Genomic DNA, 24677 nt, shown 5'->3' with positions numbered 1-24677 from the left:
CAACTGTTAACAAAATGTACTTCTACTGTTCTCTCCAAGACAAATGTGTTTAAATTGAGCATTAGGTCTCAGATGATAGAGGGGTGAAGTAAACCATTGAAGAATGTCAGATGGGAAACCTTGTTTACAGAAGGATTACACGCCGAATGTACAAAACATAAGGAACACCTGCTCTTCCCATGACAAACTGACCAGGTGAAAGCTATTATCCCTTATTGATGTCACCTGTCAAATCCACTCCAATCAGTGTAGGTGAAGGAGAGAAGACAGGTTAAAGAAGGATTTTTAAGCCTTGAGACATGGATTGTTTATGTGTGCCGTTCAGAGGGTGAGCGGGCAAGACAAAATATTTAAGTGCCTTTGAACTGGGCATGGTAGTAGGTGCCAGGCGCACTGGTTTGTGTGTGTCAAGAACTGCAATGCTGCTGGGTTTTCCACGCTCAACAGTTTCCCGTGTGTACCAAGAATGGTCCACTACCCAAAGGACATCCAGCCAACTTGATACAACTGTGGGAAGCATTGGAGTCAACATGGGCCAGCGTCCCTGTGGAACGTTTTCGACACCTTGCAGAGTCCATGCCTGACGAATTGAGGCTGTTCTGTGGGCAAAAGGGGGTGCAACTCAATATTAGTAAGGCATGACTAATGTTTTGTACACTCAGTATATATATATATATATATATACACAACCACCTTCTCCATCTGTGAAGTTTTATTTGAATCCTTTATGGGACGTGCTTCCTTAGCTTTAAACTCCCTTCTGCAATCACTTACTCAATGGTGTGCATTTGGTTCAATTAAAAAAACATATATTGATAGTAGTCAGGCGATCGTTTGGACATTGGCAAGAGAAAGACTTAGCTAATTTAATCAGGGAGATCTATCTACTCTGAATGGGTGGCTGAGCTCCCCTCTGTCACCCTGCTCTGATGGATGACTCTCTGACCAGTCAACAAATGTGTGTGTACTATGTATGAAATAAAGTATACAAAACACTTATTTACTGGTATGTGTACCCATTGAAATGTCTGCATGTTACTCACTCTGTGAACTCTGCGTAACAGTACATGAGGCGCCGTACATAATATGGTAGATAGCACACCACAAAGGCAACAACCACAGCCCCTGCCGAGAGAGAGAGAGAGAGAGAGAGAGATGTAAAGACATGTTATACTATTCAGGCAGAGACAGACGCTCCATCTGAAATGGTACCCTATCCCTTATATAGTGCACTATAGTGATATGAAGCCATTTGGGAGAAAACCAGAGTGTGAATCTCTGTAATCAGGGTAACACATGATCAAAGCCTGCACAGTTGAATTAGGTGCAGTGGGTCTAAGACAAACATTGCTTTCACAGTTACAATAGCAGTACATATTAGCAGTATACTATAGGTCAGGGATCATCAAATAGATTCAGCCGCGGGACGATTTTCTCTTGAGCAGATGGTCGGGAGCTCGCAACATAATTACAAATAGTTTGTAGACTGCAAATTGACTGCAAGAAGCCCAAACAGATGTTTAACTAAAACAAAATAATTTCGAACCTTGCTCACATTTGTATACGATCACTTCTCTTAAATTATGCGTGGGAATACAGATTTCTTCAATAAAAATCGCAGATTTCCCAGTGGTTGAAATAAAAAATAATTTAAAAAAGGCTCAAAAACTTGGGGGGGACACACACAGGCCGCGCACCGCCAGTTGGGGAACCGCGCTGTAGGTATTTGACATGCTACTAAATAAACCAAAGACTAATTAGCTTAATTGTTACAGGGTGAGATGGCGCTGCAGTAGATAGCAGCCATTTTACAGACTCCAATTCTGCTATTTTCTGACGCTGATCTTAACTGTTTTTGTACACAATATCTCTGCCAACCAAAAACAGCTTCTGGACATCCGAAAAGAGATCACTAACCTTGATTTGGATGACAATTTCTACTTCAACGTGTTTACTACGGACCAGGCCCTAATCCCAGGACTTGAAAGAGGAAGCGACGGCGTAAGAGAGGCAGAGGAGACGGTATCCTGACGGGACTATGTTGGCAAGCAAATAAACTGCCTCTACCCTCCGTTCTATCATACAGTCACTAGAGAATAAACTGAATGACCTCTGTTCGAGACTATTCCATCAACGGGACCTGAAATATTCTGTTTTTACCAGCATGTCACCTGTGCTGCTAAAGATGACACCATGCTAGATCTTCACGCACTGAAACACATACAAGGCTCTCCCTTGCCCTCCCTTTGGCAAATCCGACCATAACTCTATCCTCCTGATTCCTGCTTACAAGCAAAAACTCTAGCAGGAAGTACCAGTGATGCGCTCAATACGGAAGTGGTCCGATGAAGCAGATGCTAAAATACAGGAACATATTCCGGGATTCATCCGGAAACATTGAGGAGTTTACCACATCAGTCACCGGCTTCATTAATAAGTGCATCTATGATGTCGTCCCCACAGTGACCGTACATATATATCCACACAGGAGCCATTGGATTACAGGCAACTGAGCTAAAGGCTTGAGCTGCCGCTTTCAAGGAGCGGGACACTAATTTGGACGCTTATGTAAAATAACGCTAGGATCTCCGACGACCAATCAAACAGGCAAAGCGTCAATACAGGACTAAGATCAAATGCTAGTACGCCGGCTCTGATGCTCGTTGTATGTGGCAGGCCTTGAAAATGATAATGCATTACAAAAGGGAAACGCATCTGTGAGCTGCCTAGTGACGTGAGCCTACCGCCCCATATGATTCCACATCTGTTATTTCATAGTTTTGAGGTCTTCACTATTATTCTACAATGTAGAAAATAGTACAAACAAAGAAAAACCCTGGAATGAGTAGGTGTGTCCAAACTATTGACTGATACTGTACACATGTTCATGAAATATAATAGATTGGTACTGTACACGTTCATGAAATATAATAGATTGGTACTGTACACATGTTCATGAAATATAATAGATTGGTACTGTACACGTTCATGAAATATAATAGATTGGTACTGTACACATGTTCATGAAATATAATAGATTGGTACTGTACACATGTTCATGAAATATAATAGATGGCCATAATCCCCCCTAGACACACCGGCTAACTTGATGGGTCATGTAATCCTCTGAAAAAGTGAAGTCTTTTCTTTAGACATGTAGCTAGCGAACAGTACACTTTAACTTGGAATGAAATTACTTTCTGACAAAATTAGAAATGTGCAATATCTGAAAATGTAGCTAGACTGTTATCCGTATACATGGATGAACGCTTCACGGCAGCGTGTCTTTTCCGTTTTGGTTTGTAGATAGCTACAGCCTGTTTTTTAGTTTGAATTTTTAAAAACTTTCTAGGCAAGTCGGTTAAGAACAAACTCTTATTTACAATGACGGCCTACCAGGGAACAACTGCCTTGTTCAGGGGAAGAACGACAGATTTTTACCTTGTCAGCTTGAGGATTCAATCCAGCAACCTTTTGGTTACTGGCCCAACGCTTTAACCACTAGGCTACCTGCCGCTCCACTAGGCTACCTGCCGCTCCACTAGGCTACCTGCCGCTCCACTAGGCTACCTGCCGCTCCACTAGGCTACCTGCCGCTCCACTAGGCTACCTGCCACTCCACAAGGCTACCTGCCGCTCCACTAGGCTACCTGCCCGTTGTTGTGTCAAGTTGCTCCAGTTCACACTGACCGTGTGCAGAAAGTGGTCCATCGTAAAATTTTCCCACGGATCTTTGTCGATAGCTAAATTCTGCGCAGCGATGTTGAGAGCTGTAGCAACACTTTTGCAGTTTTCCATGGCTAATGTTATATCTTTCCAAAAAGCTGCGGTAGCAAGGACTATCTACAAATACTGAGCAGCTCATGTTATAGAAAGAAGCGAGCTACATGATGGGCCAATCCGAACTCATCTCTCGGCATGTCCAGCCCATGATTTAACAATTGTATTCATATTTACAAATGGCATACACGTTTGTTATTAAGGCACATGAAAGTTCACATGTTCAAGAAGGCATCTTCTAGATTAAAAAATAAATAAAAACGTTAGAATTCCTCTCCTGTGAAGTAGTGACGTGTGACATACGCCTAGTTTCTTGAAACGGGTCACAAATGTGATCTATATACACTCAAACACACACGAATTGAGCATTAAAACCCTTTCATTGGGGCAGGCTACCCCACTGGCCACGGAGAGCTACGACGAGGACCTGAGACTGAAGGAGAAAGTGGACGCCGGGGCCGACTTCATCATCACCCAGCTCTTTTTCCGTATCGACCCCTTCCTCAAGTTTGTCAGGGACTGTAGGGATATAGGGATCACCTGCCCCATCTTCCCTATCCAGGTACTGTGGGACATGGGCCTAAACTGGGACATTGACGTGGGTGTGTGTGGTGTGGTCAAAGACAACATTTTATTGAGGGAGGTTTTAAAAAGGGAGCGTCTGTGTACTTTGTAATGGTCTCTTTGAACAGAACATTCTTTATCATGTGATGATAGCCAGCAAAGGTGTAACAAATTACCAAGTATGTTCAATGCAATTCAACACAACTTTTTCTCATAATCAGACCATTGTCCCTTGGAATTTGAGTCAATTCCACATCGATGCCAGTCAATTCCGAAATTGAACAGATTCCGTGAACCATGATATTTATTGACAACCACCGTTGTAACGGAGATGCTAAGAGTCGAGAAGCAGGTGAAACATTTAATAAAACAACAAACTTGGAACGAGACAACATAACACTAGTGCCTACGCATAAACACAGGAACAATACTGACTGTGGAAAGAACCTGAAGGAGTGCCAGCTATAGGGGTGGTAATAAGTGAGGTAATGGAGTCCAGGTGTGTCTGATGAGGACGTGCAGGTGTGCGTAATGATGGATCCCAGGACCGGGGGTTAGTATTCCGGCGACATCAAACGCCGGAGGGAAGGAGCGGGAGTAGACGTGACAACCATGATGTGTGAATTTGTCCTTTTCCATAGTCTTCAATGTGTCTCTGCGCTGTGGGAGTACATCCGTTTCATGGAGACATCCTTTGTTTCTTCTTTACATTTGTGTTTCTGTCGGTCACATTTTGTCACGATGAGTACATTACAGGCTGGCGGTTTCACTCCTGCTCTCAGTCCAAGCCAATCTCTCTTCCTCAGTCTGGACACCCACACAATGACCACCCTGTTGTGGTCCGTGGAAGCAGTTAAAAAATTGTGTGAAACAGAGCAGAAAAGTTTGTCCCTATACGAAATTACTTTACATTTTAAAATCAAGTTTGCTGTTTTTACTAGTCTCTTGTGACAGATGTGATGTCACACATGAGAATTGGTTCTCAGTGCCAAGATTAGTTTAAGCAAGCGCTGATCTGGGGTCCAAATTAAAAAATAATGGAACTATTTTAATTGGATATTTGCAAGGGTTGAAACGTTACCTCAGATGGGTGTCCATTAGGCAGTGTCAGTGACATACCCTGGTTGAATCAGAGCCCTGGCTTTAGTCATGGACCATAAAGGATGATTAGAGGTGCTGGAGCCTTATTATGGTCAAGCTTATTGTATCTGTAAATCACAATTAACATGTCTTTCCAATTCATTCATATATTTGTTTTATTGTCCTTGATGATCTAATAGCGAGGAAAATTACAAAACTTGAATCTCAGAGGATGAATTAAATTGTGATAAATGTTAGGATTATCAGCTAGCAGTGCTATCAAGTTCACAGAATATACAGTAGTATACAGATATGGATGTGTAAACCCAGTCTGTTTCTGTGTATGTGGGTCTTTATCTTATGGTCAAGGTAACAAACCTGTGTCTAATTAGCAAACTTGCATGTCTGCACACATGCTTTCACAATGGACAATCAGTTGCTACAGGAACTATGATGGACTGTATGGAATTTTATCCATTGGGTCAGTGGTGGAATTCCTTGCGAGACACATATTTCCCTGGAAAGTCTACAATACAGAGTTCAGCTAAGAGTGCTTTGAGTCTATGAAAGCTGCAGGTTTCATTGTCTTACCTTTACAAATGGCATGTGATATCATGTTGGCTCATTAGCTCATGAAAGAGATGATAGAGCGGGAAGAAAGGGCATCTCGCTGTAGTTTTGTGAGTCAGAGCGCTGTCTGTCTCCATGTGGAGCTCCACTGTGGCTCTGATCAAAGTCTATTTAACCCCACCATCCAGCCGTTAGCAACACGAAGCAGCAGGCGGGCAAAGACACACACTTAAACATGAGCACAGAGCAAATAAACATGAAAGAGTAAAAACAGTCATTTCTCAGTGACACAGCTCGGACAGACTGGATAATACTGTCGCAGTGATTAAAGCCTCTGATTTTCTCCAGGGTTGGTTCATTTCTGAACGTGCTCATACACACACATTAACTCACATTAAGTCCACTTAGTTCCACTTTGTGATTGCCAATCAATTAAGAAGGGGCCTTTCCATTTTTCCTGTCATGATTGTGATCAGAGGCCGGAGTGACAGGCATGAGCTAGTTTGTTCAGGGGAGGTTAATGTCTGTTACCAAAACAAGACAGTTGCATCAGTTTGAGTGGGACTCTGAGTGCTGTCACTGAGGTTAAGTGCCAACAGTAATGGCCTTGTCCTACTACTATATGGGAGTTTTTCAGAAAGATTCCCTTTGCCTGTATTTATCAGTGGGCAGCTAGTTCACTAAGAGGACAGAGGCTGATGATTATGGTCCACTACTGTTTCAAGTGCATGTAATCACTGAGTGGCGTCCGTCCGTCTTCCCCTCTAGGAGGAGGAGGCATTGAGCTAATAATGCTGTCTGCCTGACGCCAGGCATAAAGAAACAACTCCATCCTATTATTATGGTAATCAGGAGTTGAAGGAGGTTAACTTGTCCTTTGAAGACTTTGGTCATGTGTCTACCCAACTAGCCACAGCAGATGGAGAAAGCTGTGAGATACTATTCTCCTTTTTGGTACTTCATTAACCACATTTCCATCCACAGTTTTTAGGTGAGTAAAGTCATAACTTAGAAAAAATAAATAATGACAGCTGGGATGGAAATAGGACGCTTCGGTACAATTTTATAAATGCAGAAAGATAATTCCTTCGTTCGACATGGTAGGATCTTTCTGTGTCGGTAAAATTAACTATGCGAGATTTGTAATAGATTGGTAATTTATGAGCAACTATTGATATAATGACCATCATATCGAAGCAAACTTGGAGTCACGCAATGATATGTTGTGTGGTCCTCCCACTACGACTAGGGAAACCATGCAGTTTATTAGGCTACAGATTAAATAACTTATGAACTTCACATTGCGGTGAAAGTGCACGGTGATCTTGATGCTCCTTTCCAATAAATCTCGAGGGTCTGATTCTGGTGACATGATGATCCATAATTGACTGCAGTTTGACAACAAAAAAATTCCAGCCCAAATATTATTCTACATTGGAGATAATATAAGACAAGTATTGGAAACAATTAGAATACAATGAGAAATTTGGGAAACCAGGCCTGGTGTTCATAGCGAACTTAGCGGAAAAGGCTTTTGATAAAGTACGACTGGAATTTATTATACAGTATAAATGCCTGAAATATATACATTTTGCAGAAAATCTACATACAATGGGTTAAAGTTATCTATAGTAACTCAAGTTGTAAAATAGTAAATAATCGCTTTTTCTCCGAAAGTATTAAACTGTCAAAGAGGAGTAAAACAAGGTTGTCCACTATTGGCATATCTATTTATTATGGCCATCAAAATCTTAGCTATTAAAATCAGATCCTACAATAATATCAAGGGGCTAGAAATCCAGGGCTTAAAAACAAAGGTGTCATTGTACGCGTATGGTTCATGTTTTATTTTAAATCCACAATTTGGATCCCTGAACAGCCTCAGAGTGTATTGTAGTGTACTATATTACGTATTGGATCACAAAAAAGACAACTTTTGCATTAGCATGTAGTTTACCAATAAAATGGTCTGACGGTGATGTGGACATACTCGGTATTCATATCCCAAAAGAAATTATTACTACAATACATTTTAATAGAAAGTTACAAAAAATAGATAAGATCTTGCTACCATGGAAAGAAAAATACCTGTCTATTTGTGAAGAAAAAGAATCACCCTGATTCACTCTTTAGTCGTATCCCAGTTTACCTATTTGCTTGTGGCCTTGCCTACACCTAGCAACCTGTTATTTTATTATATGAGCTAAAAATATTACATTTGATTTGGAACGGCAAGCAAGACAGAATTTAACAGGCCTGTTTATATAATGAATATGAATTCCGGGGGAAGAAATGATTAAATATTAAAGCATTAGACCACTCACAAAAGGCTTCAGTCATACTTAAATCCAAACTGGTTCTCAGGTAGATTAGTAAGAATGTCTCACCCCATGTTCAAGAATTGCCTTTTTCCCTTTATTCAGATTACAATATCTCACTTTCATTCTTTTTTTATTGAAATCATCTCCAAAATATCACTATTTTTTAAAACAAGTGATAGAAAGTTGGTTGCAATTTCAGTTTAATCCACCAGAAAAGACATAACAAATAATACAGCAAATATTATGGTTAAACTCAAATATACTAATTGATCAACAAAAAAATATATATCTATAATTTTTTTTATAAAAAGGTATAATCTTTGTCAATTATATCATAAATAAGACTGGTAGAGTTGTCACACATGCAACTAACAAAAATATTTAGCGCCATCCATCACTCCTTCAATTCTAACCAGTTTCCCAGTCCCTGTTGATGAAAAACATCCCCATCTGCCACCACAATGCTTCACTGTGGGGATGAGATTCTCGGGGTGATGAGAGGTGTTGGGTTTGCGCCAGACATAACATTTTCCTTGATGGCCAAAAAGCTACATTTTAGTCTCATCTGATCAGAGTAACTTCTTCCATATGTTTGGGGAGTCTCCCACATGCCTTTTGGCAAACACCAAACGTGTTTGCATATTTATTTTTTAAAGCAATGGCTAGATTCTTGCCACTCTTTCGTAAAGCCCAGCTCTGTGCAGTGTACGGCTTAAAGTGTTCCTACGGACAGATACTCCAATCTCCGCTGTGGAGCTTTGCAGCTCAGGGTTATCTTTGGTCTCTTTGCTGCCTCTCTGATTAATGCCGTCCTTGCCTAGTCTGTGAGTTTTGGTGGGTGGCCCTCTCTTAGCAGTTTGTTGTGGTGCCATATTCTTTCCATTTTTTAATAATAGATTTAATGGTGGTCTTTATGGTGCCGCTTGCTAGGTGGTGCCTCTTGCTTAGTGGTGATGCAGACACTGGGGTCTTTCAGAACAGGTGTATATATACTGAGATCATGTGACAGATCATGTGACACTTAGATTGGATGCAAGTGGACTTTATTTAACTAATTATGTGACTTCTAAAGGTAATTGGTTGCACCAGATCTTATTTAGGGTCTTCATAGCAAAGGGGGTGAATACACATGCACGCACCACCTTTCCACTTTTTTTTTTTTTTTTTGAAACAAGTTATTTATTTATTTTCACTTCACAAATTTGGACTATTTTGTGTATGTTCATTATATGAAATCCAAATAAAAATCCATTTAAAATACAGGTAGTAATGCAACAAAATAGGAAAAACGGCAATAGGGGATGAATACTTTTGCAAGGCACTGTACGTAGTTGAAGGACGGAATTAAAAACAAACAAAATATAACTATTGTAAAATACATTGTCCATAAAATGTACATAGTATGTACAGTATAAGCTGGAAGTAGAAGCCTAAGTGTTGTTGTTAGGGGAGGGGTGGTAGGGCTAGGGGAAAATAATAAAGGAAGATGACCTGGCCTCTACAATCACCCAACCTCAACCCAATTGAGATGGTTTGGGATGAGTTGGACCGCAGAGTGAAGGAAAAGCAGCCAACAATATGTGGGAACTCCTTAAAGACTGTTTGAAAAGCATTCCTCATGAAGATGGTTGAGAGAATGCCAAGCTGTCATCAAGGCAAAGGGTGGCTACTTTGAAGAATCTCAATTATAACATATATTTTGATTTGTTTAATTAACACTTTTTTTTTGTTAATACATGATTCCATGTGTTATTTTATACTTTATGTATTCACTATTATTCTACAATATAGAAAATTGTAAAAATAAAGAAAAACCCTTGAATGAGTAGGTGTGTCCAAACATTTGATTGGTACTGTATATTCTTGCTCTGATCTATAATAATTTAATTATGTAGACTACCTGTATCTCCAGCTGTTGGCTAGAGTGCACGTGCCAAGACCAGAGTTTTTGTGACAAATCTCTAAGTAGAGTTGAAAATGCGATGGAAACACATTGAACTTCAGATTTTTATTTAGTACATGAAAATTTAAGCGAAAAAGTACATTTTGTGTGCACTACATCCTCACACACTGTTTTCTGTAACAAGTCCATTTGTTGGAAACGCCACTGTGGGAAGATTTGCATATTTTCTGTATGCAGATTTTGGGATATTCACATGAAAATTTGTCACCAATTAGATGGAAACCTAGCTAATGGAAAGGATTTATTCAGGTAGTAGATTTGGCTGCAGGTTCTCTCTTAGATAGTGTGTCCCTTACTGCAAATGAAATCAGTGGTGCTTAGAGATATGAAGAGTGAGGCTCAGGCTGGATGGGCCGGCGTCTGTTCTTTTAAACATCTTTACGCATATTTGTCATGGGAGGGAGGACTACTTTGGCGTCCTTGGATAGCGTCCTGTCCAGGGGTTTTACTTGTACATCAAGCCGGCTCACACTACAGAAATAGGACATACTACTGTTCCTGTGAGCTGTTATTGCTCGTGCAAGGCTACTTACAATTTTATCAGGACATAAACAACCTTAATCTCAGTTGTTACCAATATGTTATTTATTGGCTTGGAGATGGGGTCTCACAAAAGTTGAGACCCCATCGTCTAATGTTTATGACTATTCTTCGGTATGTAGTAGTTCTTACAAACATACATACATAATACATACATACAGTTGAAGTCGGAAGTTTACATACACCTTAGCCAAATACATTTAAACTCAGTTTATCACAATTCCTGACATTTAATCCTAGTAAAAATGCCCGTCTTAGTTCAGTTAGGATCACCACTTTATTTTAAGAATGTGAAATGTCAGAATAATAGTAGAGAGAATGATTTATTTCAGCTTTTATTTCTTTCATCACATTCCCAGTGGGTGAGAAGTTTACATACACTCAATTAGTATTTGGTAGCATTGCCTTTAAATTGTTTAACTTGGGTCAAACATTTTGGGAAGCCTTACACAAGCTTCCCACAACAAGTTGGGTGAATTTTGGCCCATTTCTCCTGACAGAGCTGGTGTAACCGATTCAGGTTTGTAGGCCTCCTTGCTCGCACACACTTTTTCAGTTTTACATTTACATTTACATTTAAGTCATTTAGCAGACGCTCTTATCCAGAGCGACTTACAAATTGGTGCATTCACCTTATGACATCCAGTGGAACAGTAGTGCATCTAAATATTTTAAGGGGGGGGGGGGGGGGGGGGGTGAGAGGGATTACTTTATCCTATCCTAGGTATTCCTTAAAGAGGTGGGGTTTCAGGTGTCTCCGGAAGGTGGTGATTGACTCCGCTGTCCTGGCGTCGTGAGGGAGTTTGTTCCACCATTGGGGGGCCAGAGCAGCGAACAGTTTTGACTGGGCTGAGCGGGAACTGTACTTCCTCAGTTCTGCCCACAGATTTTCTATAGGATTGAGGTCAGGGCTTTGTGATGGCCACTCCAATACCTTGACTTTGTTGTCCTTAAGCCGTTTTGCCACAACTTTAGAAGTATGCTTGGGGTCATTGTCCATTTGGAAGACCCATTTGCGACCAAGCTTTAACTTCCTGACTGATGTCTTGCGATGTTGCTTCAATATATCCACATAATTTTCCCCCCTCATGATGCCATCTATTATGTGAAGTGCACCAGTCCCTCCTGCAGCAAAGAACCAACACAACATGATGCTGCCACCCCTGTGCTTCACAGTTAGGATGGTGTTCTTCAACTTGCAAGCATCCCCCTTTTCCCTCCAAACATAACGATGGTCATTATTGCCAAACAGTTCTATTTTTGTTTCATCAGACTAGAGGACATTTCTCCAAAAAGTACGATCTTGGTCCCCATGTGCAGATGCAAACCGTAGTATGTTTTTATTATGCGGGTTTTGGAGCAGTGGCTTCTTCCTTGCTGAGAGGCCTTTCAGGTTATGTTGATGTAGGATTAATTTTACTGTGAATATCGATACTTTTGTACCTGTTTCCTCCAGCATCTTCACAAGGTCCTTTGCTGTTGTTCTGTGGATTGATTTGCACTTTTCGCAGCAAAGTACGTTCATCTCTAGGAGACAGAACGTGTCTCCTTCCTGAGCGGTATGACGGCTGCATGGTCCCATGGTGTTTATACTTGCGTATGATTGTTTGTACAGATGAACGTGGTACCTTCAGCTGTTTAGAAATTACTCCCAAGGATGAACCAGACTTGTGGAGGCCTACATATTCTTTTTCTAAGATCTTGGCTGATTTCTTTTGATTTTCCCACAATGTCAAGCAAAGAGGCACGGAGTTTGAAGGTAGGCCATGAAATATATCCACAGGTACATCTCCAATTGACTCAAATGATGTCAATTAGCCTATCAGAAGCTTCTAAAGCCATGACATCATTTTCTAGAAATTGCCAAAACTGTAGTTCTTTAACAATAAATTTGTGGAGTGGTTGAAAAACGAGTTTTAATGACTCCAACCTAACTGTGTGTAAACTTCCGACTTCAACTGCACATACCTGTTTAAGCATTTCTGCCAGTTAAAAGGCATAGTCTTGTGTTTAACTCTTCATAGCTGTGTGTGTGTGTGCGTGCGTGCTTGTATGTGTACAAAAGTGAGCATTGTATACTTACGTAGAACCATGACTCCATGACGCAGCGACTGTGTGCGGTTTGGCTCCACAGCGATACTCAGCATGGTAGGGTTGCCTTCAATGATGCAGATACGGGTGTCCTGCTTCGTCTCTCTGAACATACGCAGCAGCTGACTGGCGATGACCCCATTCAGAGCAGATATGGCTACCATGGGAACCACAAAGGACAGGAACACATTCACCTGTCCAGAGAAAGGGAGGGGCAGTGAGATAAAGTTAGTAAGACTGTGTACTTTTTGGAATTCTGCCAATGAGCCAATATAGTATTTGCCTCAAACAGTTTTGGAAATGCAATCATCAACGATCAAAAGACATATTGATTCCTTTTAAGTCTGTTTTAAAGTTGGTCTGAAAGGGAGAGAGTAAACAGTAGAGGAGAGGACAATGTGGAAGATGGCCCTGTACCTGTGTCTGGAAATAATTAGTTATATGTTATCTGATATCTGAATGCTACACCAGACAGACCAGAAGTTTCAGCCATGTTCCCCTCTCTTATTAGCTGCTGTCCTTTAATATCAGTGGTGGTGCTTGAACAATATGCGTTTCATCATTAGTATTCTGGGAACCCCTATCCCCACCCCGCCCTACCTGCTGTGCCCCCACAGTCCCTGCCTTGCACCACTTCCATTGCTTTTTCAAGCTCAACGATAATTTAGGATGAAAGATGTTAATCGTCTTATTTAACAGATTGCTGCTCTCAGTTTGCCTAGATTACATACTGATTAGGCTTGAAATGGGAGAAAACGGATAATGCCATGGTATGCTGTCAAAATAATAATTTGGGCAAGTGCTTTTGCAAAGCTGGTGCTGTAATGTGTGCCCAAGCTAAACCTTTGGATAATTATTTGTGTCATGCACTTTGTTGTGCTCATGGGGGGAGATAGGGGGTCCAACTAAATCACCCGAAACAACCCAAAACAGATACGCAGAACAACCCAAAAGTACCCAAAAGGAACACAAACTATCGGAGGAGCTTGGCGTGGATGTATCACCGGAGGATCTGGAGCGATGCCATCAGATCGGCATGAAACAGAAGAACGCTAAATACCCTTGCATGGTAATCTGTAAGCTGTGAAACTATGCGACCAAAGTCAATATTCTGAAGACAAGGGGGAAAGGAGATTAAAATCCATGGCCAGTCCATTTGATTCATCTAGGATCTGTCTGCTAAACCGAGGGAAAAATGTAAGCAATTCCTTCTGTTCAAACAGTCACTGGAGGAAAAAGGAATAAAGACTCAATTCCGATTCCCGGCAGTGCTGTGGGTATGGAAGGGAACACAGAGGATGGAGTTCACATTCGCCCTGAACAGAAGCCCTGAACAGGTTGCAGGAAATCTTTCCAGTTGAGAGCCCAATGCCCTAAGGAGAGGAAGCAGCTGAAAAAAGTGATAAGCATACTAGGCTACATACAGTGATGCCCAAGACCAGTTCAGACAATATTCTTTCCCCCTCCTCCAATACAATCTAGACTCAATCTATTGTCCCCAAGTAACTGTTCTTCTTTAGGAAGTAGGGATGGAATTAGCTGATGCCAATGAGATACATGGACACTGAAACACAATATAAATGGGAAATATAGCATGTATGTTAGTATTTGTCAATAATTGACCTGTTTGTGTGGGAGAGAGGGTGTGAGTGGGTGTATGTGCAAATAGGTATACACTGAGTATACCAAACATTAGTAATATTGAGTCTCCCCCCATCCCCCACTTTTGCCCTCAGAACAGCCTCAATTCATCAGGGCATGGACTCTACAAGGTGTCAAAAGCATTCCCATGTTGACTCCAATTCTTCCACCGTTGCTTCAAGTTGGCTGGATGTTATTTGGGTGGTGGACCATTCTTGATACACACGGGAAACTGTTGAACATGAAAAACCCAGCAGCGTTGCAGTTCTGTACACAAACCGGTGTACCCGGCACCTACTACCAAACCCTGTTCAAAGGAACTTAAATATTTCAACTTGCCCATTCACCTTCTGGATGGCACAAAGACACAATTCATGTCTCAATTGTCTCTAGGCTTAAAAATCCTTCTATAGCCTGTCTTCACCCCTTCATTTACACTGATTGAAGTGTATTTAACAAGTGAAATCAATAAGGGATAATAGCTTTCACCTGGTCAGTCTGTCATGCAAAGAGCAGGTGTCCTTAATGTTTGCACCCTCTGTGTGTTGTGTGTGAATGAAGGAGAATGGATGAGTATGTAGATGTAGAGAGGGGTGTAGACGTGTCTGAGAAGAACGGAGGGTGGAAAAGATGGATGTTGGGATAAACTTGCCCTAGGTGGGTAAGAGAGGCCATGTATGGGAGGTGGTGATAAGCTTGGCTTGGGGGCGCAAGGATGGGTATGGATGGGAGGGTGGAACAAGCTATGCTTGTTTGGCAAAAAGGGTGAGTAAAAAGTACAAATGTGAGGTTGGAATAAACTTGGGTGGGGAGGAGAACTGGGAGGGGTGGTGGGGAGGAGAACTGGGAGGGGTGGTGGAGAGGGATGGATTTGGTTTGGGATAGAGAGAGAAAGTGAGAAGGAAGGACTTCATTATATACTACAATGCTTTTTTTGTGTGACTTGCATTTACATTTACATTTAAGTCATTTAGCAGACGCTCTTATCCAGAGCGACTTACAAATTGGTGCATTCACCTTATGACATCCAGTGGAACAGTAGTGCATCTAAATCTTTTAAGGGGGAGGGGTGAGAGGGATTACTTTATCCTATCCTAGGTATTCCTTAAAGAGGTGGGGTTTCAGGTGTCTCCGGAAGGTGGTGATTGACTCCGCTGTCCTGGCGTCGTGAGGGAGTTTGTTCCACCATTGGGGGGCCAGAGCAGCGAACAGTTTTGACTGGGCTGAGCGGGAACTGTACTTCCTCAGTGGTAGGGAGGCGAGCAGGCCAGAGGTGGATGAACGCAGTGCCCTTGTTTGGGTGTAGGGCCTGATCAGAGCCTGGAGGTACTGAGGTGCCGTTCCCTCACAGCTCCGTAGGCAAGCACCATGGTCTTGTAGCGGATGCGAGCTTCAACTGGAAGCCAGTGGAGAGAGCGGAGGAGCGGGGTGACGTGAGAGAACTTGGGAAGGTTGAACACCAGACGGGCTGCGGCGTTCTGGATGAGTTGTAGGGGTTTAATGGCACAGGCAGGGAGCCCAGCCAACAGCGAGTTGCAGTAATCCAGACGGGAGATGACAAGTGCCTGGATTAGGACCTGCGCCGCTTCCTGTGTGAGGCAGGGTCGTACTCTGCGGATGTTGTAGAGCATGAACCTACAGGAACGGGCCACCGCCTTGATGTTAGTTGAGAACGACAGGGTGTTGTCCAGGATCACGCCAAGGTTCTTAGCGCTCTGGGAGGAGGACACAGTGGAGTTGTCAACCGTGATGGCGAGATCATGGAACGGGCAGTCCTTCCCCGGGAGGAAGAGCAGCTCCGTCTTGCCGAGGTTCAGCTTGAGGTGGTGATCCGTCATCCACACTGATATGTCTGCCAGACATGCAGAGATGCGATTCGCCACCTGGTCATCAGAAGGGGGAAAGGAGAAGATTAATTGTGTGTCGTCTGCATAGCAATGATAGGAGAGACCATGTGAGGTTATGACAGAGCCAAGTGACTTGGTGTATAGCGAGAATAGGAGAGGGCCTAGAACAGAGTCCTGGGGGACACCAGTGGTGAGAGCACGTGGTGTGGAGACGGATTCTCGCCACGCCACCTGGTAGGAGCGACCTGTCAGGTAGGACGCAATCCAAGCGTGGGCCGCGCCGGAGATGCCCAACTCGGAGAGGGTGGAGAGGAGGATCTGATGGTTCACAGTATCGAAGGCAGCCGATAGGTCTAGAAGGATGAGAGCAGAGGAGAGAGAGTTAGCTTTAGCAGTGCGGAGCGCCTCCGTGATACAGAGAAGAGCAGTCTCAGTTGAATGACTAGTCTTGAAACCTGACCTATTTGGATCAAGAAGGTCATTCTGAGAGAGATAGCGGGAGAGCTGGCCAAGGACGGCACGTTCAAGAGTTTTGGAGAGAAAAGAAAGAAGGGATACTGGTCTGTAGTTGTTGACATCGGAGGGATCGAGTGTAGGTTTTTTCAGAAGGGGTGCAACTCTCGCTCTCTTGAAGACGGAAGGGACGTAGCCAGCGGTCAGGGATGAGTTGATGAGCGAGGTGAGGTAAGGGAGAAGGTCTCCGGAAATGGTCTGGAGAAGAGAGGAGGGGATAGGGTCAAGCTTGCAAACCCATTGTAAAATGAATAAGAGTTCTGGACAGTTAAGAAAGGATGTTTAATCATTATTATACCTTGCTTGTCATAATAACAAAGGTTCAATGGTGGTTATTGGTGAGAATAGAGAGGGGCTTTAGCCAGGGGATTGGGTTGGGGTGACTGGGAGGGCATCAGACATTTCTCTTAGGCGTGTGTGGTGCCTCCACTGATCCCATTTCAGTCTCTAGGTGGACCCTCTCTCCCAAATTAGACCCCAACAGCCACTATACTTTCATTTATAAGGTAATACAAACTGACCACAGTACTTAACTGTCAGTCTTTCTTCAATGTATGTATAATGACATAATGCACATTAGGAGAGGAGTTTGAGCTAAGAAGACCTAAAAAGGCACAGCCGCTCAAGTACAAAGACGTGCAATGCTTTATGTTTTTGGTCTGCTGAGTCCACATGCCCACACATTCGAAGTGTATTCAGACCCCTTGACTTTTGCCACATTTTGTTACATTACAGCCTTATCCTAAAATGTATTAAATTATTTTAATCCCCCGCATCAATCTACACACAATTCCCCATAATGACAAAGCGAAAAGGGTTGTAAATTGTTTTATTTTCCACATTTATAAAATTTAAAAATAACTACAGAAATACATAATTTAGATAAGTATTCAGACCCTTTGCTATGAGACTCAAAATTGAGCGCAGGTGAATCCTGTTTCCATTGATCATACATGAGTTGTTTCAACAACTTGGAGTCCACCTGTGGTAAATTCAAATGATTGGACATGATTTGGAAAGGCGCACACCTGTCTATATAAGGTCCCACAGTTTACAGTGCGTGTCAGAGCAAAAATCAAGCCATGAGGTCGAAGCAATTGTCTGCAGAGCACCGAGACAGGATTTAATTTATATTATGGTGCTTCTATTCCAAGAGAAATTCAATTACATTTTACAGTAGCCTATGTCTTTCCACCCTAAAACATTCGTTAATAGATTTGAATTCCTTTAAAATAGAAACGACATATCATAATGTTATAAAGTAGAATATAAACTAGATACTGGCTAATGAGGGTGGGGTAGGCTAAATAATTACAGCCGAATAGGCCAATTAAAATAATAGTTATAAAGGAAATGAAAAATGCTAGGTAGAGCAGGCCCAGAGAAAATTTGTATCTGTTCGAATTACACTCCTCGCTCTTACAGTGCCTTCAGAAAGTATTCATACCCCTTGACTAATTCTACAGTTTGTTGTGTTACAGCCTGAATTCCAAATTGATTAAATAATTAAAACAGCTCACCCATCTACACACAATAACACATAATAACAAAGGGAAAACATGTTTTCAGATATTTTTGCAAATTGTTTGAAGATTAAATACAAAATATTCTCATTTACAGTGCATCGGAAAGTATCTACTGTGCCATTCGGAATCCTGAGTGGTGCAATGGTCTAAGACACTGCATCTCAGTGCAAGACGCGTCACTGCAGTACCTGGTTCGAATCCAGGCTGCGTCACATTAGGCTGTGATTGGGCGGCGCACAATTGGCCCTGCGTCGTCCGGGATTGGCCAGGTTAGGCCATCATTGTAAATAAGAATTTGTTCTTAACTGACTTGCCTAGTTAAAGAAAGGTTAAATAATAATATATTTAGACCCTTTCACTTTTTCCACATTTTGTTATGCAACTGCCTCATTCTAAAATGTATTAAAAGCGTTGTTTTCCCCCTCATCAAGCTACACACAATACCCCATAATGACAAAGAAAAAACAGGATTTTATAAATGTTTGCACATTTAAAAAAAAAAAATCTGATGTGACCGACCTGCTCAATTCGGATTTAAGTAGCAACGTTTGAAATGATGTTTTTTACATTGGATAAAAGTAGGGACTCAGAGCTAGAACATGGTAATACACTAAAGTTGAGAAGAAATGAGAAAGTAATTCTGCTTTGAAAATTGATAAACTTGTAACCCCACTTTTGAGAAAATGGCCCTTGAATGAATTGGTAAACCTACTGGATAGCTCTTCTTTGTCCACACCCATTCAGCATACAGTGGGGCAAAAAAGTATTTAGTCAGCCACCAATTGTGCAAGTTCTCCCACTTAAAAAGATGAGGCCTGTAATTTTCATCATAGGTACACTTCAACTATGACAGACAAAATGAGAGAAAAAAAAATTCAAAAAAATCACATTGTAGGATTTTAAATGAATTTATTTGCAAATTATGTTGGAAAATGAAGTGAAGTGAAGTGTACCTATGATGAAAATTACAGGCCTCTCTCATATTTTTAAGTGGAAGAACTTGCACAATTTGTGGCTGACTAAATACTTTTTTGCCCCACTGTATATATTGATTGCAATTATTTCAGAATGAGTGAGCGTTCATGTGCAAAGGATTAGCATTTCAATGGTTATAATTATCAACTCTGTAGTGCCTTCTCAGCTGCCCCCCCCCCCTACTCCACTTTTGTGTCTTACAAGCCACCATGCCGGTTTAGTCCACTAGGGCACATTCTCCTATAATTTCCTTGTAACCATATCTACTGTTTGTTGTGCATTTCTGTGAGTACTTAGTTAGTAAATAAATAATTTTAAGACAATTGATGTATGGATGACTCATAGTGAAGACTGGGTTCGTGCAGATAACCAACAATTTACAACGTTTGGAATGAGGTAATGACTTCCTAGTTAATTACAGTTACATGATTAATCAGTTTAATCGCATAATAATAATTACAAAGAGTTATTTGATAAATAAGTCTTCAGTTTTAATGATGCCAAAGACACAACATATTTGATGCCCCCGTGCGAGGATTCTAAGATAGAATTAGACTTTGCTGTTGTCACGGCTGTTGAAGGAACTGGAGCAAGGTGCAGAGTGGTAAACGTACATTTTCTCTTTTATTCGAAATGACGCCGACAAAACAAACAATACAAAACAAACCATAAAGCTTCAGACTATGTGCCATCAAACAAAGTTAACTTCCCACAAACACAGGTGGGAAAAGGGTACCTAAGTATGGTTCCCAATCAAAGACAATGATAGACAGCTGTCCCTGATTGAGAACCATACCCGGCCAAAACGTAGAAATAGAAAATCATAGAAACACAAAACATAGAAGGCCCACCCCAACTCACGCCTGACCAAACCAAAATAGAGACCTAAAAAGGATCTCTAAGGTCAGGGCGTGACAGCTGTGGAATTCTATATATCAATTGTGCAAACAGAATTGTACAAACAGACTGCTTTCTATACAAATTGGTTTTGTGTGTATTCCCATTGGAACAAGCTATTACGGAGCGCCTCCGGTCGTGTGTCGTTAGCGTCAGAGCAATGAGTGAAACATTCCAGATTTAGTCCGTTAGGCCAAATGGTACTATTTCTGTCGGTCAATATTAACTTCTAGAGCAAGTACATAGAGCCAGTAAGGTTAGAAATGAGAAGATATCTGTTCCGTGACCGAGCCAAAGTATTCTGTCCTCCTACCGCACTAAGCAAGTGTGGGCAGACCACAGGCATATAAACATAACGCTATGCCGAATGGGTTAATGTGAGACGTCACTAGTAAACCCACCCTTTCCATGGTGAGAGGACCCTATTTTGTGCTTGGAAGTCATATTTCTGAACAACGTAGGATTAGCTTGCACGGGATGCTAAGCTAACAAAATGGAAACATTATTTCCTGTGTCCATTTAAATTCCTCCGCCTTGCGCGACGGAAGTCCAGCCCTTTGTACTTCCGTTTGATTTCAGCATTCTGCATCACTGGTGGTGAAGAATCGCAAGTACATCTCTTAAAAGAAGTAGGGTAAATCCAAACGTGCATCACGTCAATCGCAATTGACTGGATATCGATGTTTCATTCAATTTAACTAACAAGTGAAATTGACAGATTTACCTTTTAAATAATATCAAATTTTATTGGGCTTCTACAATGAGACAAGATTAACGTTTTCCACATTAACTTCTTATGGCTGCAGGGGCACTATTGAGTAGCTTGGATGGAAGGTGCCCAGAGTAAACGGCCTGCTCCTCAGTCTCAGTTGCTAATATATGCATATTATTATTATTATTGGATAGAAAACACTCTGAAGTTTCTAAAACTATTTGAATGATGTCTGTGAGTATAAGAGAACTCATATGGCAGGCAAAAACCTGAGAAGAAATCCAAACAGGAAGTGAGAAATCTGAGGTTGGTGGATTTTCAAACCAGGCCCAATTGAATTCACATTGGGATATGAATGAAGTTGCACTTCCTAGGGATTCCACTAGATGTCAACCGTCTTTCGAAACTTGAATGAGGATTCTACTGTGTTGTGGGACTGAATTAGAGCTGAATGAGTCAGCTTACTGGCAGAGAGCCATTTCCTGGTCACGCGTATTCCACATGATATCGACTTGCGTTCCATTCCTCCTCAAGACACAAAGGAATTCTCCGGTTGGAACTTTATTGAAGATTTATGATTAAAACATCCTAATGATTGATTCTGTACTTAGTTTGAAATGCTTCTTCGACCTGTAATATAACTTTTTGAAGTTTTTGTCCGAAGAAATGCACGAGCGTTTTGGATATGTATACCAAACTCGCAAACAAAAGTAGCTAATTGGACATAAATAACGGACATTATCGAACAAATCAAGCATTTATTGTGGACCTGGGATTCCTGGGAGTGCATTCTGATGAAGATCATCAAAGGTAAAGGAATATTTATCATGTAATTTCTGTTTTTTGTTGACTCCAACATGGCGGCTAATTGTATTATATTTCTGAGCGCCGTCTCAGATTATTGTATTTAAAAAAAAAATCTGACACAGCGGTTGCATTAAGGAGAGGTATATCTATAATTCCATGTGTATAACTTGTATTATCATTTACATTATTAGTATTTCTGTTGAATCGATGTGGCTATGCAAAATCACTGGATGTTTTTGGAACTAGTGAACAACTCGCCAATGTAAACTCAGATTATTTTTATATAAATATGAACTTTAACAAACAAAACATACATGTATTGTGTAACATGAAGTCCTATGAGTGTCATCTGATGAAGATCATCAAAGGTTAGTGATTAATTTTATCTCTATTTGTGCTTTTTGTGACTCCTATCTTTGGCTGGAAAATGGCTGTGTTTATTCTGTGGCTTGGTGGTGACCTAACATAATCGTTTGTGGTGCTTTCGCTGTAAAGCGTATTTGAAATCAGACACTGTGGTGGGATTAACAACAAGATTACATTTAAAACGGTATAAGATACATGTATGTTTGAGGAATTTTAATTATGAGATTTCTGTTGTTTTGAATTTGGCGCCCTGCACTTTCACTGGCTGTTGTCATATCATCCCGTGAACAGGATTGTAGCCCTAAGAAGTTTTAACTTAGATGAAGCTCGCAGGTTAATTTAAAGTTTAATTCCCAGATATCCTATACAGGTTTGATCAATCAGTAAAATCTGCTTTTGCAAAGCACAATCAATCTGTCCCGCCTCCAGCGGGAATCCCATATGGCTGTGGCCTAAGGGGAAATTATACCATAGTGGTGAATGTACCTAACATTACTTTTATGATAATCCAGCAATCTCCATTGGGTATCATCATCTCATTGAATTTATTTAAATTGTCGAACATACCTTTCTAGGTTCTTCCAATTAAATGAGACATCTTAAACTTTGCAATAGTAACCTAGATGAACCAACTTCCCAGATAGCCTATCCAGGCATGATTAATCATTATCGATTAATTTAATTTTGCATATTCATTCACGTCCAACTCCCCATTCATTTATTCGAAGACTAATTGATCAGATATTAGGAAGATAACTTTCTAATCTGAATATTTTCCTTGGTGCCCCGACTTCCTAGTTAATTACAGTTACATCGCGTAATAATAATTACAGAGACTTATTTGATAAATAAGTCTTCAGTTTTAATGATGCCAAAGACACGACAGCAGTATGGACCCTCAAAACACCTGTGACCTTTCAAATCAGAGAGCCTGTGACTTCTATTTAACATGACTGAAAGTAGGATCAGCCAGTACATAGTTTTTTTTATACCCCTACACTCCAAAGGTTGTGTCCCGACATTCATTCATTTTGGTACAGTGCGTCTCCTCAGCTGATTATTAGATGTTGTCAGACACACATGGGTTTCTGAAGATGATTATCTTCCTCAAGTGTGCAGCGAATTCTGATAGATTAAAAGACAAAATGAGTATGATATCCTGGCATTTAAAACCTAAAAACAATTCTACATTTCTCGTAAAACAATTTTTTCGCATACCCAAAATGCCTACTATTTAGAATGCAAGTATTCAGACACGGCCTAAGTCTGTTGTCTTGGCACTGGTCCCTAGGAGTTTGGGGTTTCCCTTTGCCCTGTTCTGCCCTCCTGCTTTTAGACAGATGACTGGAAATTAGGTGGTTGGTCTGTCTGCCAGGGAAATTGGTGTAAAAGCTCCCCCTTCTGAAAACCTGAGAGGACTTAGTGTGCGTAATGAACAGGGTCAGAAACTGCAGGGCAGAACATGCTTTGGGAAAACATGAACCGTCTGATTGCATGGCCCTAACGAGGCTAAGCTGGGGCAGGCAATTAGAGGAGACAAGACCCTAACGAGCTGCAGCCAGTCTGAGCCACTTTCAATGACAGCTTTCAATGATTAGAGCTTTCTAATTATATATTTTTTTCTCTGAACTTGTACTTTGTGAGAAAAAAATAGGCTAAATTAGGATTTAAACAATTTGCTCGCATGCTCTGTTGCATGCTTTGAGAATGCCATGTTATTAGCACTCTGTAGCTTTAGCAGACCTTTGAACTTCAGAGCATATACTGTATCACTCGTTAAGCATTCCCCATTTGTTCAGCGGAACTGACATGATTAAGGGAAGGATCATGAATCTGAGGACACCCGTCTAGACTATAAAACATCTCTAAATCATACTGTGTCTGTCTGTCCCCAAGATCAATACAGTATGTTCCAGCCACAGCAGCTCCTAGCCTCCAGTAAAAGATGAAAAGCCAAAACAGCTTTATTTTGGTACTATGTTAACTGTTTAATGCAATGTCATGAACGCTACCTTTCAGAAACTTCCTCTGTGGGCCGTCCAGTTGTCATTTGTGGGTATACAGTTGAGTTAGATTGCATTGTCAATGCTGGGCGATGATTGTAGCTTTTCATACGCACACACACATTTTTTGTTTGTTTTGCAGTCTGTGGAATGTGCGAGTCCATTGAGCATCTGACAGGCTGGCTCTGGGTTTGCCCCTGGGTTTAACCCCGGTGCTGTCTCTGACTGGGTCCCAGGGAGAGCTGTCTGCTCTGGGCTCAAGGCCAGTCTCACACACAAAACAAAGAATACCTGCCCAGAAACCTCAGCACCATGAAAACACTCCTCCCGGGAATGCCCATGCATTCAATTTTCTCTCTTGCTCTCTCTCTCTCATATACATAAAATTATGCAGGTACAGATGGGGAGAGGATATTGGTTTTTTTAGAAGTAGATGAAAGTGTCTTGATGTGTAGTGGCATGTTTCCTTTCCTCTCCATTC

The 24677-nt window shown here is 41.3% G+C and overlaps 1 protein-coding gene across 1 annotated transcript in view; it reads right to left on the bottom strand.

The window, feature by feature from the left end:
• The window catches only part of ntsr1 (neurotensin receptor 1 (high affinity)), a 42644-nt gene that overhangs the window by 1189 nt on the left and 16778 nt on the right, over positions 1-24677 (bottom strand). The window contains exons 2-3 of the mRNA XM_029664393.2: positions 12902-13103; positions 1044-1125 (exon numbers count right to left, since the gene is read on the bottom strand). Coding sequence (XP_029520253.1) covers positions 1044-1125; positions 12902-13103 — 284 coding nt within the window. The remainder of the gene's footprint in view (positions 1-1043; positions 1126-12901; positions 13104-24677) is intronic.

The sequence above is a fragment of the Oncorhynchus nerka genome, linkage group LG7 (assembly GCF_034236695.1).
Source record: "Oncorhynchus nerka isolate Pitt River linkage group LG7, Oner_Uvic_2.0, whole genome shotgun sequence".
NCBI classification, from domain to species: Eukaryota; Metazoa; Chordata; class Actinopteri; order Salmoniformes; family Salmonidae; genus Oncorhynchus; species Oncorhynchus nerka.
The sequence above is the reverse complement of the archived record's forward strand: the minus strand, read 5'-3'. Positions and strand labels throughout refer to the sequence as shown.